A 13,380-nucleotide genomic window follows, 5' to 3' on the forward strand; every position below is an offset into this window, starting at 1 on the left:
TTAGTTAAGAGAAAAGTTCTATATAAAACACTCATGAAAAACATGAAAGCGTTCTTCAGATTGATGAAGACTGCGTTTTATACAGTTCTATATAGAACCTTTGGGGGCAGTCATGGACTATGGGGGCAGTCATGGGCTGGAGGTTAAGGAACCAGCCTTACGACCGGGAGGTCGCCAGTTTAATCCCCTGAGCTGACAGTACATGACTGAGGTGCCCTTGAGTGAAGCACCTAACCCCCAACTGCTTCCCTGGGCAATGTGGATAGGGCTGAATGTGATCACAGCCCCCTAGTGTGTGTGTTCATTAGTGTGTATGTGGTGTTTCACTGTATGGACGGATTAGATTGTGCAGGTGAAATTTCCCCTTTGTGGGACTAATATGGATCACTAAGTAACTGTACGGCACCACAAAGGGTTTTTTAATCGTTACAGGCTTGACAGTGTAGCAACAAAAAAACCCTTATTTTTTCAAACAGGTTTTATGTAGAACCATCTACAGCACATTCTCCATTAATCTGAAGAAGCATTTAGTGTTGCTTTAATCTTCCAAAAGAACAATTCTATATAGAACCATTTTCTTTAACAAAGAACCCTTGAAGAACCATCTTTTTAAGAGTATACATGCCATAAAAGAGCTGAATTAAATTAGAAGGGATGTCTGGATACTTTTGGACATAGAGTGAAAGCAAATTTTTGAGCTTATGCAAGCAGACATGACTCAACTTTATAAAAAAGTCTAAAATATTTAAAAAAATGAACATTTTTAAACCCGCAGTTTGAGATATTTCAGCATGACTTTAGCACAAGATACCTCCTGACTCTCTGAATCATCAATTCACCTTTTAATTCTGATGCCAATTACTGTGGCTTTTCACTTCTCAACACACAGAATTTCAATGCCCTTTCACTTAATAAGCAACGTCCCCGCCATCCAATTTTCTCTGCCTTCACTAATTTGTAGCGACAAGGTTACGTGCAGGCACAGGGCCACCAGGAGCACACAGCAAGGCCAGGAAATAATTCGGAGGTTCATTTGATGGAAGATATAATAATTCAGGGGAAGATAATTTGGTAAGGGACTGAAAAACACATGGTTATAGTGTCAACACTTTTCTTTTCACCTTGCCATTTTCCTTCCCTCACTCTCTCTTTCTCACACACCTGACGTCCACCTCCAGGTCGAGGAGTGCTTTTTCACAGAAAGCTTCTTGCTGTTTTGACAGACCCTGTGGAATTGGCTGCTGAAGAAAAACCCTGACTTTCTCTTCTGAACAGGCTGATTCGCATCCCCAGAGATGCATCTCTTGCCCAGTGCTGAAATCATAGTCTGCCTCATATGCTGACCTTTTCCCAAGGACTTTTTGGTTGGATGATAGTGTTCACAATTGAATGATAATGAACTGAGAATCTTCTATGCAAATGTTACTATTTTGCTTTATTAGAAACACCTACCATGCATTTCTCAACTGTCCACCTACTTTATAGGTCCACTAATAGGGATGAATTACTGACCAGGCTTTTGGGGCTAATGCTCATGGGCCTCTGATCCACTGAGGCACTCGGAGGTCATAGACCACCACACTCAAGGTGGTTTGGAACAAACTATTCCAAACCTGAACATTTAATAAACTGTCCACACCAATAGTCCAGTTTATTTTTGCTTTTGTTCATGGTTCACTGTTAAAGTAAGGTAGGCTTCCAAAGACTCTCGCCCCAGGGGCATCGCAAGGCCATATTGTGTTCCTGTCCACTGTATAGGTGTATAATTACAGATTGTAGCCCATCTGTTGTTATTTACATTTTTTCAGCCCCCCACCCCCTTCCACCCCATGTGTGGCAGTTAGTGTGTGTAGTGCTGGCATTTCTACATACATCTGATACATTAAATCTCTGCCATCCAAAAATATCTAGTTAGGGTCAATTCAGTGGTCAGAAACTGAACATTCATGAAGAGTCAGAGGATGGATAAACTGTGCATGAGAAGATGGGCTACAGTCTCTAACTGTGTACCAGCAAGGTGGAGCTACATGGGAAGGGTTTCTATTAAAGTGGCCAATAATTATACCGTCCATCATATAAACACTTAAAATGGTTCTTCTTTAATAAAGAGAATTATTCTATTTAGAACCTTGAGCTCTATGTTGAACCATTTCCTCTTCAGAGACTCATTGCATAGTGAAGACATTCTTTAGATTGATGGAGAATTTGTTCTACATGGTTCTGCAAAGAACCTTTTTGAGAATGATTCTATATTCCACCAGAAAGGGTTCTTCTATCATGCCAAACCTGTCACAATAAAATAATTATTTCGGTACTAAATAGAACCATTTCCAAAAAGTTCTATAAAGAAACATGCACATTTAAAAAAAGCGTTCTGTATTAAAGAAAAATGGTTCTATGTAGAACGACGAACACTTAAAGAGCCCTTTGCATTATCGAAGCGTTTCTCAGATTGATGGAGAATGAGTTTTATTTATTTCTATCTAGAACCTTTTCTAAAAAGGCACAACGCTTGAAATTGTAACAATAGAAGAATGATTTTTGATGCTGTATAGAACCATTTTGATTCTATATAGAACCTTCTAGAGCATATTGTTCAACAATCTGAAACTCCCTTTAATGACGCAAAGTGCATTTTAATCTTGCAACGGGTTCTTTGACTGTTCATGTGTGATATAGAACCATTTTCTTTATTGAAAAATCTGTGAGGAGCCATCATTTATAAGTGTGAACGACACATTCAACATAAATATCTGAAAAACCTTTTACGTCATGCAAAGAACCATTTAAGCATGCAATGGTTCTATAGGACTCAGGTTCTAAACAGAACCATTCCCTTCACTAAAGAGTATGTTTCAGTACAGTCTATTCCAGCAGACCCTGTTCTAGTGGTTCTCAACGTCTTTATTTGATGTAAGTCCTCATTGATTTGTATTCAGGTGGATAATGTCACTGGACATTGCGTCGTTTTCTTTTTTATCGAGAGTGGACAATGAAAAGAGGATCTCTTGTGAAGACTTTGATGCTGAAGTCTGTGTGAGTGCACTGGAAGTAGAAAGACAAAGAAAACTAGAGAGAAAGTGATATCTGTCCACTGAAGTCAAGGATGCAGGAAACAAGTGGTGCCCTTTTCTGCAGTGCATGTCACTTCTAGAAGCAACACTGCAGCAGAAGCTTGGGTAGAGTCTGTCGGCCTGGCAACACTGACAAGTCCTATCCACACCAAGCCTGGGCACTTCTGTTCCACTACTCAAAGAATGAAGAGAGACAAGAGAAGTGTCAGTATGGTTTAGAGTGGTCACTATCTTCTGGTCTTAGATATTTATCTTCCAACCACACTTGCCCCAGCTTACAAATATCCTCAGAAAACATTGATTGGATAACTTGTAACTCCCACTCAGAAATTTTGCAAGAGACCTGACTTGGAATTCCCACTCTGAAAGCTTCAGAAGAGACCTGACTTGTGATTCCCACTCAAAGTTTCTCAAGCTAGCTGATTTGTAAGTCCCACTCTGAACATGTCTCAAGAGACCTGACTTGTATTTCCACTTGGAAAGTTTCTCAAGAGAGGTGATTTGTAATTCCCACATGGAAAGTTTCTCAAGAGACCTGACTTGGAATTCCCACTCTGAAAGGTTCAAAGAGACCTGACTTGTGATTCCCACTCAAAGTTTCTCAAGATAGCTGATTTGTAAGTCCCACTTTGAACATGTCTCAAGAGATCTGACTTGTATTTCCACTTGGAAAGTTTCTCAAGAGAGCTGAGATGTAATTCCCACTTGGAAAATTTCCCAAGACACCTGACTTGTAATTCCCACTTGTTAAGTTTCTCAAGAGACCTGACTTATAATTCCCACTTGGAAAATTTCTTAAGACACCTGAGTTGTATTTCCCACTCATTAAGTTTCTCAGGACACCTGACTTCTAATTCCCACTTGGAAAGTTTCACAAGAGAGCTGACTAGTCCGAATTCATATTCCTTGATTCTTTTCAACATGGTGACACCATTAAAATAAGAAGTATTTTAGCTTCTTTAACAGACGTATGAGTTTCTCTTTGTGTATCATATGTTATTAATTTAGTTATTAACTAAACACAAGGAGATAGTTGGATAGCTGTAAGGTTAAGTGGTTTGGTGCTATTTTAGCCATATTAGTGAACTACCATGGTGTACATCCAATTTAAATGTATTAAGTATTAATTAAGCACCTCTAATTCAAACATAAACACATTATAAGAGCATTTTATATTCACATGCCAGCCAAAGAAGCTTACAGTGAGTGTCTATTGTTATTAGCCCTCAAGCAGATGAAGTTTAGTTTCAACTGGCTTCGTTGGGAAGCAGGAGATTCTGTGTTCAAAAATCCAGAATTTCTGTCTTGAATGTATTGTCTACTGTTTTTAGGTGGTGCCTGAGACAAACTCTGAGCTCAAGAACACAGTGTCATTTTAGATCTGGTGTCCATAAAAGCGGAAGCATCATGAATAGTGGGTTAGTGGAGCATGTCCAACAATCACTTTCTGCAAATTTCATAAAAGTGTCACTGCCAGTTGCTACTGCTGGGCTGCAGTCCATCACGATGGTAGTTCATTGATATTAAGAAGGCAGCCCTGGGGTAAACTGCTACTTAGCCAACAGTGGGCTGTTAGCGCTTGCAAGCATTTCTTTGCCAGGGTTGTGGCACAGTTCCCACCTCTCAGTGTAGGAGTTCCGGGATCAGAATGCACAAGCTAACACAGCTCAAGATTGTATTCCTAGCGCTTCGAATGCATGAGCACACCGGAGAAATGCTGTACAGCTGGGTTTGAGATTGCTTGCTCTCCTGTACCAATTTATTTTTCTAAACCCTGAGATGCGTCTCCTTATCCAAATGCCAAGACAGATACATTAAGATGTGGCATATATGCAACACAGTTGTAAGTCAATTCATTTTTCCACTGAAAAGTGTATTCACCTTGAAACTGAAAGACGAAGAACATCATGGAAAAAGAAGGTTCACTTATGCATCTAACATTGACAGTAAGAGCACATTGTAGAGCAAAAGCCCCGAAGATATCCAAGGGTCAACTCTATAAGCTGTGCTTCTGCAAATAGCTTTGAAAAACGAGTGTGTACAATATATGTATTGCATGTGCTATACATGGAAATCAGTGTGAATTGGATCAGCCCTTGACAACAGGACATTAGGAACACAATGCTTCAAAGAAGTAGTGAAAAGGGGCTAAAAAGACCAGGCGACTCTTTCTAGTAGAAGCAGTCGAGACATAATAAAGATTGACATCTTTTAATGTTGTGGAATCTAGGGCACTTAAACCCTTTAACATAGCAGCCTTATCACATACTAAGGCTTATTATTCATTAAGTACAGGGACTTCAAAAACTTGGGATTTTCTTTTGAAGGTTTTGGAGGTGTGTAATAAAGCTTTGGGTCATGGCTTGGTGAGGGGTTTATCGTCCTAAGTTTGTTATGCTATAAATGAGTTGCAGCATGTTAAAACAAGCAAACAAATTGTGTAACAGTGTATATTCTTTCAGTTGATTTTGCATTTCGTCAACTGAAGACGAGACATTTAATTGTGATTTGAATCTGAGAAAAACCTCGTTTAGCATAAACTTTTGTTTAAAAAAAAATACTATTTTGATATCAACAAAAATGGTAAAAAGTTAGATGTGCAGGCTAAACTATTCTAGTCCTGAATATAAATTGAATAGGGTTATTATAATGTAATTACCTTGTAATTACATATTAATAACGCTGTAATAGCTCTAATTCACACCAAAACAGTAATAGTCTTAGCATCAATGAATCAAAGTTCCCTTGAGTGTGTATAAATAGATTGGTCAAGGTCAAGCAGAGCAAGGCAAATTCCCTTTTTATTAGATACACTGTATTCATAGCACACAATTTGCCAGACCATTTTCACAGCGCTAGCGGCTCAAGCTGGGAGTTTGTTGAACCTCTTTTGTCTCTGATGAATCCGAGCATAACAATACAGGGAATCTGAAATGTCTCTGATGCATTTGAGCATTACAATGAAATGACTCTCCGATTATCCGTTTGCCAATGGGCTGTTGTTCAGGCCGTTTACAGAAACAATTTCACTGAGAAGCTGAGTTGTTTACAGACACAGCTTGTGTCAGATTCCTGAGGAACCCATGGCCGAGTCAGAGCATCATGTCAGGATTTCGTTCATTATTCAGTGAAAAGGAATGAAGCTTTGATGAGCCAGTGTGAATGCATGAGCCACTGGGAGAGTTCATGTCTGATTCATTTTCAAGGCTTCTCACATGATTTAAATCTCTAAAGCTCATAGTTTTCAACTTGTAAGCCAAACCTCATACCCAGTCTATACTAATCTCACGTTGCCACAAGTTCTAATGCTCAGTGGTTCTGTATCAGATAGCTACTGCTTAGTGGACAGTCACAGTGTCCATTTATTTAATTTATGGACAAAATGGCCATTAAATAAAAGTCATTCATTTTTAAGTAAACACCCTTTGTCTTTTGTTTATTATACTTTCTATTCATTTCAGGGGACTTGCTTTTGTTTTTTATACATACATCTAAGGGATTTTGCTCAGTCTTAGAAGTTGGTTGCATTTTCTGCTTCTCACAGTCCAAGTAATCCCAAAAACATTCACTAAGGTTGAGGTCGGGATGCTGACGTGGTCAGTCCATTATTCTGAGGACACTAAAAGCTTTGCATTTGATTTTAAAACTTTCTTTTTTATCAGTAAGAAGCTCTTGGCAGCGACACATCCTTTCAGACCCATAGTGCTTCTACAGTATACGTCTTCATTCAAATCTAGTTTTAGAAGCTGCTTTTGGCCACGTTTTTCAAGTGCCAGTCTTATTTATAATCTAATTGAAATAAATGAATAACTTGTATTTAATGGCTGTTTGGGCTGGAAATCTAATAAATGGAGGGTGGTGGTTTTTTGCTCTTTCTGAGACTGGAAATGTGCCCATGATGATAGAAACACATCACCTTTGTTGGCACATTTGACTGCTCTGCATGAGGGAATGACAGAGACGCCACTGAGCTCAGGATGCAGTTCAGCTTGAGTTGCCCGGAACAGAGCAGCATTTACACACACTCATACAGAAGCACATGGTACCACCCACCAAAACAGCAATACAGTGTTCCTATATAAATAAGCCAGGCGTGAAATGGACACTCACTGGGATCGGACAGAATGGAGTCCGTTTTGGGCAGGAACTGGTCACAGCGAATGCCCTGGAAGCCTTCTTTACACCTGTGCAAAACACAAAAACATTGAGCCGTAAGAATGACGACGCGACGAAAATATCAGCTGTTTAGCCACATGTAATACTGCAAGCTGACTGACCATTCGCTCTACAGAATAAATAAACAGACATCTATTCAATGCTTTTTTTTTCTTCATTTGATGTTCACCTCAAGAAAGAAAAACAACGTTAAATGTGTAACGATTCAATGAACAAACAAGTAAATAATTGAACTTAGAAAGTTTGGGATGTAGGTCACTTTTAATCAATACAGTGCAGAACTTATGTTTAATTAAAGAAAGCAAGAATGTTTGTATTTATTATGCCCGGAAGAATGTTTACTTTTTAAATAAATAAATAAATGAACGTGTATTATGTATGTCTAATGATTTCATGAATAGATACATAGTTTTATTGAAAATGATGGGTATGTATGTAATGTTTAATTAAACAGGCAACGAACAGGTTTTATGCTTAATTCAATTTGTTTATTCATTCATTCATTCACTTGTTTGTTTGTTTGTTACCACCAGATGAGCAAACAAACAAACAAATCAATACTTAATGTTCAAAACGTAAAATAGCATAAATGCATTAAAGAAGTGGACTGTTTGTTTAATATTGAAATAAATGAATAAATAAAGTTCAGGATTTACGTTTAATGTTTAAATAAAGTTTCTCTGCATATAGAAAATTAAACAAGTAATAACTAATAAGTGAAGCCTAGTATGTATATTTATGCATTACATAGATAGATAGATAGATAGATAGATAGATAGATAGATAGATAGATAGATAGATAGATAGATAGATAGATAGATAGATAGATTTAACACGACAAACTTCTTGCACTAATGTGAACTTTCATATCACAGATCAAACCACATTAAATAATCCATTAATGTTTATATTGGCATCCACCTAGAAGACAAAGACAATTTCAACAGAGAAATCGTTTTGATCGTGACTCATTGTGAGCTTTCTGTGGGTGTTGACTTTATTACTGGAACACAGTTACATAGTCACGTTTACTGAATTCAGGGGTATTGACGCATGAGCAGGGGGCACGTTCAGCTTTGGTTGTGAGTCAGAAGTGTTGACAATCTTTTTTTAACACCGTCCCAGGACAGATCTCACCTACGTCAGCACTTTAGGTATTTCTGATCAATGGACAAATGACTCCTGTAGCTTGAATGATGCTGGATCTGCTCCATGCCCACTTTCCTATGGTAAACCTGGCACTGGCACAGCATGAGACAGTGTTTCAGGGACACTAAGGTTTTCACTTTGTTTGTCCAAACCTTTTCTTTGTTGATTTGCAGGAGCATATTAAATGGATTTTGCTGTTTAGATCCCACCAGTCTGCTTCACAAAAGGCTGCAAACCTGAACGATCAACTGCTGAAAGGAACAACTGAGAAAAACCTGAAAATAATACCAAAGCCCAACCCTCGCTGGGATGTCACTCAAAACTCTCAGGTGTTTTCAACCACATTCAGACCAAAGAGCTTCAGTTCAAGCCTTCAACAATAAGTTGGTAAACAAAACAAACAAAAAAAAAAAGTCTTCATACTGAAGAAGACACGTTGATAAACTTGAAAAGTTTAATGGAAAAACAGAAAAGCAAGTTATTACAAGTATGTTGCTTGATGCTTGATGGTTTTACAATATTGAGCTTTAAGTGATACTTTTTTATTCCCATGAATTCCACCTCTGCATTTAACCCACCCATGAAGTGAAACACCACATACACACTAGTGAGCATACACACACTAGGGGGCAGTGAGCACACTTGCCCGGAGCGGTGGGCATCTCTATCCACAGCACCCGGGGAGCAATTGGGGGTTAGGTGTCTTGCTCAAGGACACCTCATGGACTGTCAGCAATGGGGATCGAACCGGCAACCTTCCGGTCACAGGGCCAGTTCCCTAACCTCCAGCCCACGACTGCCCATGTATACATTTAAATATGTTATGGATGGATGGGTGCGGTGTTAGAAATCAAGGTTACGTTCAGGTATATTTTTGGATCTTCAAGGTACAAACTATGTAAGTTGCTATCATTTCAGTGGATTACAGTACAGTTATATTCCCTGACTAAAGGTACTGTCCCTTGTGGGGACCACCCCAGTGACAACAGGGGTATTGCCCCAGTGATAGTTTCACACCTTTATTTCTGAGAGTGCAGTACATTGATATTTGTACCAGCACATTTTCCTGTTGCTATGCAAATTCCATCACATTAAAGAATGTTTATGAGCCAGAACTGTGGTTACCATGTTACCACATAAGCATACAACTACAGCTAGGTAAAGGTTCCTGGCACCTCCTTTGTAAGCACTCTCATGATATAGCTAGCTGTACTCCTCCTGTTACAATTAGTAACATCTTTTTGGAAAAACAGCCGTTCATACCAATGTTATTACCCTATTACATATATCCAATAACTTGAAAAGGAAAATGCTTTTAGAGCTGGCAAGATACCCTTGTAAAGTGGAACTTGACATGTGGTTTTATGTAAGATGTATTACTGTAGTCAATCTGTAACAGTTAATACTGGACTAATAGTTACATTGCTTTTGCATGTATTATTGTGTAACTACACAGTTATCAGAAACAATGTAATGTGGGACCATGGATCTTCAGTAAATCAAAGGCCTTTGTGGCATCATTTATTTAAGAGTGCAGTGATGGCACGTGAACCTCAGTGTCCAGCTTCCAGACTGGTGGTGTTATCCACTACACCATCCAACAGCTTTATGTTATAGCTTGCTTTGAAAAGCGACGCCTCACATAAAGCCCACTTTTCACAATTAAAAACAAACGTAGCTTAGCTATTTAGTTCAGCTAGTAAGCAACGAGTGCCTAATTAATGGCTGAAATGATGTTTGGTTGTCAATCAAAATAGCATCTCATTCCCAAACGTTCTCAGCAAGAGTTCAAATCAACCCGACTTTCATATGAATTATTTTTCTCTTAGGTGGAGCCCATTTGCCCCCACTGATCCTTGTTCTTTAACAACCTTTCCCACTGTCATCGTGTCCCAAGTGTCCCTGTGGGATAATCCGCCTTTCAGACACTTGAGTCAGAATAGGAAAAAAACGAGAAACAGCCCTCAGTCCAAATGTCAGAGCAGACACAGAACACACGCCTGTGACCTTCTGCTTACACCACGGCCAGTGAACTGAAAACAGCTTACACCAGCCCCCAACACAAATCTCCAACACTTTTCTTGCCCAATTCACTGACATTTATTCTATATTGCTGTTGATTAAAAAAGAAAGTTTCCACACGCCAAGCACATGCAAACACTTCACTGTCTCAGCACTTTTCTCCAGCTAGATAGATAGATAGATAGATAGATAGATAGATAGATAGATAGATAGATAGATAGATAGATAGATAGATAGAACTTTTTGATCCCAAAGGGAAATAGCAGAAAAATGATTTAACTCTGCCACAGCAGAGCCTTCAAAAATAACAAGAACTTGTCAATGTTCCTCTCCACTGTCATCATTAGGCCTCACGTTTATTAACTGTAGATTTAAAAAATTAAATCTATCTATCTATCTATCTATCTATCTATCTATCTATCTATCTATCTATCTATCTATCTATCTATCTATCTATCTATCTATCTATCTCTATTCATGTGCAAAAGTTTAAATCCCCTGAGTTTTACAATAATCCCAATATTGGACAATACTCAAGTCCATTCTACATGGTGTATTTAACAAAGCACATATCACATTCTAGTAACACACTAATATCAACATGTTGATTCTTATTTAATGCTCACTGAGGATTTTGTGCATTAAGGTTGTACTCAAGTAACAGTGGCTTAACAAGTTTCAGAAACTGGGCTGGGAGGCACAGGGCATTAACCTGATAAAAACAAACAATTTTTGCCAATTAATCTGCTTTTCTAACTGTTTACTCCATACAAAACCAGTGAAACAAATGCATTAAATCATTTCTTTCAGATAATATTCAATGTTCAGCCTATTTGGTCAGACACTGAACAAGACAGCAGCACTACTAGAACCAAGTTCCAAACCTGTCATTGAGCATAAGCTTTTCGGTCAACAGGTGGACAACCAAGATTGGCCAGAAATGAACAGAATGCAGGTAAATAATGTGCTTCATTTGTTTACCTGATTATCCCCCCAGGTTTTGTCTTTGCCACTTCCACTTGCTTGCTAGATCTATAAATGCCAAATAATGCTAGCAAGCTGTGATGGTGAAGGATGACGCATGTTTCCTCAATGAATGTGAGTCACCAGCACTTCTTTTCAAATCGCCACTACTTCAACATCATTGGACAATTACCAGTTCTGTTAGATCAGCTAACAGAAGTATCATGCTAAGGGGAGGGGGTGAGGGACAGTCATCCAGAAAGTGGGGCCAGGTATGCTCTCTTGGACTCCCAGCCATGGATGACTGTGGCATCACTGGAGATCACAATCTTCCAAAATTAGGGCCAATATTTAGGTGCTTGCCCAACTCAGGAGGCAACAGTTTACGATTGTACATATTAATTCTACAGCTTCCCTACACTTCATCCTCTATTCAAATTCCATGTAGAGCTTCACCTTATCTACACTAATGCCTCACTTCATGAGATAACTTGCTTCTAGCATTTTCACATATGTGCATCGGTCATGCGTAGATTTACACTAATTACAAGCAAGGACACACGAGAGGACGGTGTGTCAGCCCTCAGGACAAAAGTTTTGTCAAGCTGAAGAAGGACTGCTCAATTAAGCACCAGTAGAAGGAGCTGAAGCTGAGGCGAGTCACGGAGCTGAGAGTTTGTGGCTGCTCATTTGCACTAGAGGAGCATCATTAGAGCAGAGAGGAGTAGTCATTAGTCAGCACCATGTATGACGATGCATACATGGCAATTACAGCGTAGACACGAGTGCCAGTGATGGCAGTGGGGATAGAGGGAGGTTAGGAAGTGACCGAAAGTGATGAAGAGTCAAGGCAAGAAGAACATATTGTTGTTATAACAAAAACTTTTTGGTTTGAACTTTGTTTTCACATTTGAAAAAGCTTGTTCTTTATTTTGGGTGGCACGGTGGCGCGGTGGGTAGCGCTGTTGCCTCACAGTGAGGAGGGCCTGGGTTCGATTCAACGGCCAGGTGACCGGTGTCCTCTCTGTGTCGAGTTTGCATGTTCTCCCTGTGTCTGCGTGGGTTTCCTCCGGGTTCTCTGGTGTCCTCCCACAGTCCAAAGACATGCAGTCAGGCCAATTGGACATGAGGTGACCTGTCCAGGGTGTATCCTGCCTTCCAAACGATGACTGCTGGGATAGGCTCCAGCATCCATCCATCCATTCATTTTCCAAGCCGCTTCTCCGTCAGGCCATCGCAGCCCCCCCATTAAGGAGCTATTAAAAAGAGTTTAATATGCTACTTGCCATGTTATACAATATTTTGTAGCACAGCTTTTTATCCCTCAGGCTCATCCGTTTGACAGATATTTGTTCATGTTTTAGTTCACTGGTGTGTTTATAGTCGTACAATAATTGGGAATCTAAGCTAATAAACACATTCAAACTAGCATGCATGAAACGGTCACCTCGGTTGTGGATTCTGTCTTTATTTAGCATAAAGTGGACATTGGGTATTTTTATACTTTTGGTCAGAGGAAAGGAACCAAACTCAGTTAAGATATCTAGATAGCCAGGTACCTTGTTAAGAGTAGATTTTATCTTGTTGTCCACTGATGAACCGTGTCTGGCATTCATGCAATCTGTTCTCTCTACTCTCATTATTACTTCAAGACAGTTGACAGTTATACAGTTCTGATGAAATATTTGGCCAGCAGTAATGTTGGCTCTCTGGCTTCTTTCTGCTATCACCAGGGAACAAAGACAAAACAAACAAACAAACAACAACAAAAAACATTTCAAACAGGCTGCCTCAAAAACACCCGAACACAGTTTTCAAAAGTAACTCTCTTTAAGATGCATCGTGAGAAGGGGGTTCTCCAAGTCTGTAAAGCTGGAAAATCTCACATAAAAAAAGATGGTTCTTCAAGAGTTCTTCAGTAAAGGCAATGGATCTACTTAGAATGATGAGTTCGATATGAAACCATTTCATGCTTAAATTGTTCTTGCCGTGGTGA

General features: G+C 39.3%; 1 protein-coding gene across 1 annotated transcript in view; it reads right to left on the minus strand.

Annotated features, from left to right (window-relative positions):
- Positions 1–13,380, minus strand: part of LOC108440704 (pro-neuregulin-3, membrane-bound isoform) — a 553,144-nt gene that overhangs the window by 80,388 nt on the left and 459,376 nt on the right. Inside the window, exon 3 of the mRNA XM_017719726.2 lies at positions 7,185–7,258. Coding sequence (XP_017575215.1) covers positions 7,185–7,258 — 74 coding nt within the window. The remainder of the gene's footprint in view (positions 1–7,184; positions 7,259–13,380) is intronic.

The sequence above is a fragment of the Pygocentrus nattereri genome, chromosome 5 (assembly GCF_015220715.1).
Source record: "Pygocentrus nattereri isolate fPygNat1 chromosome 5, fPygNat1.pri, whole genome shotgun sequence".
Lineage (NCBI taxonomy): Eukaryota > Metazoa > Chordata > Actinopteri > Characiformes > Serrasalmidae > Pygocentrus > Pygocentrus nattereri.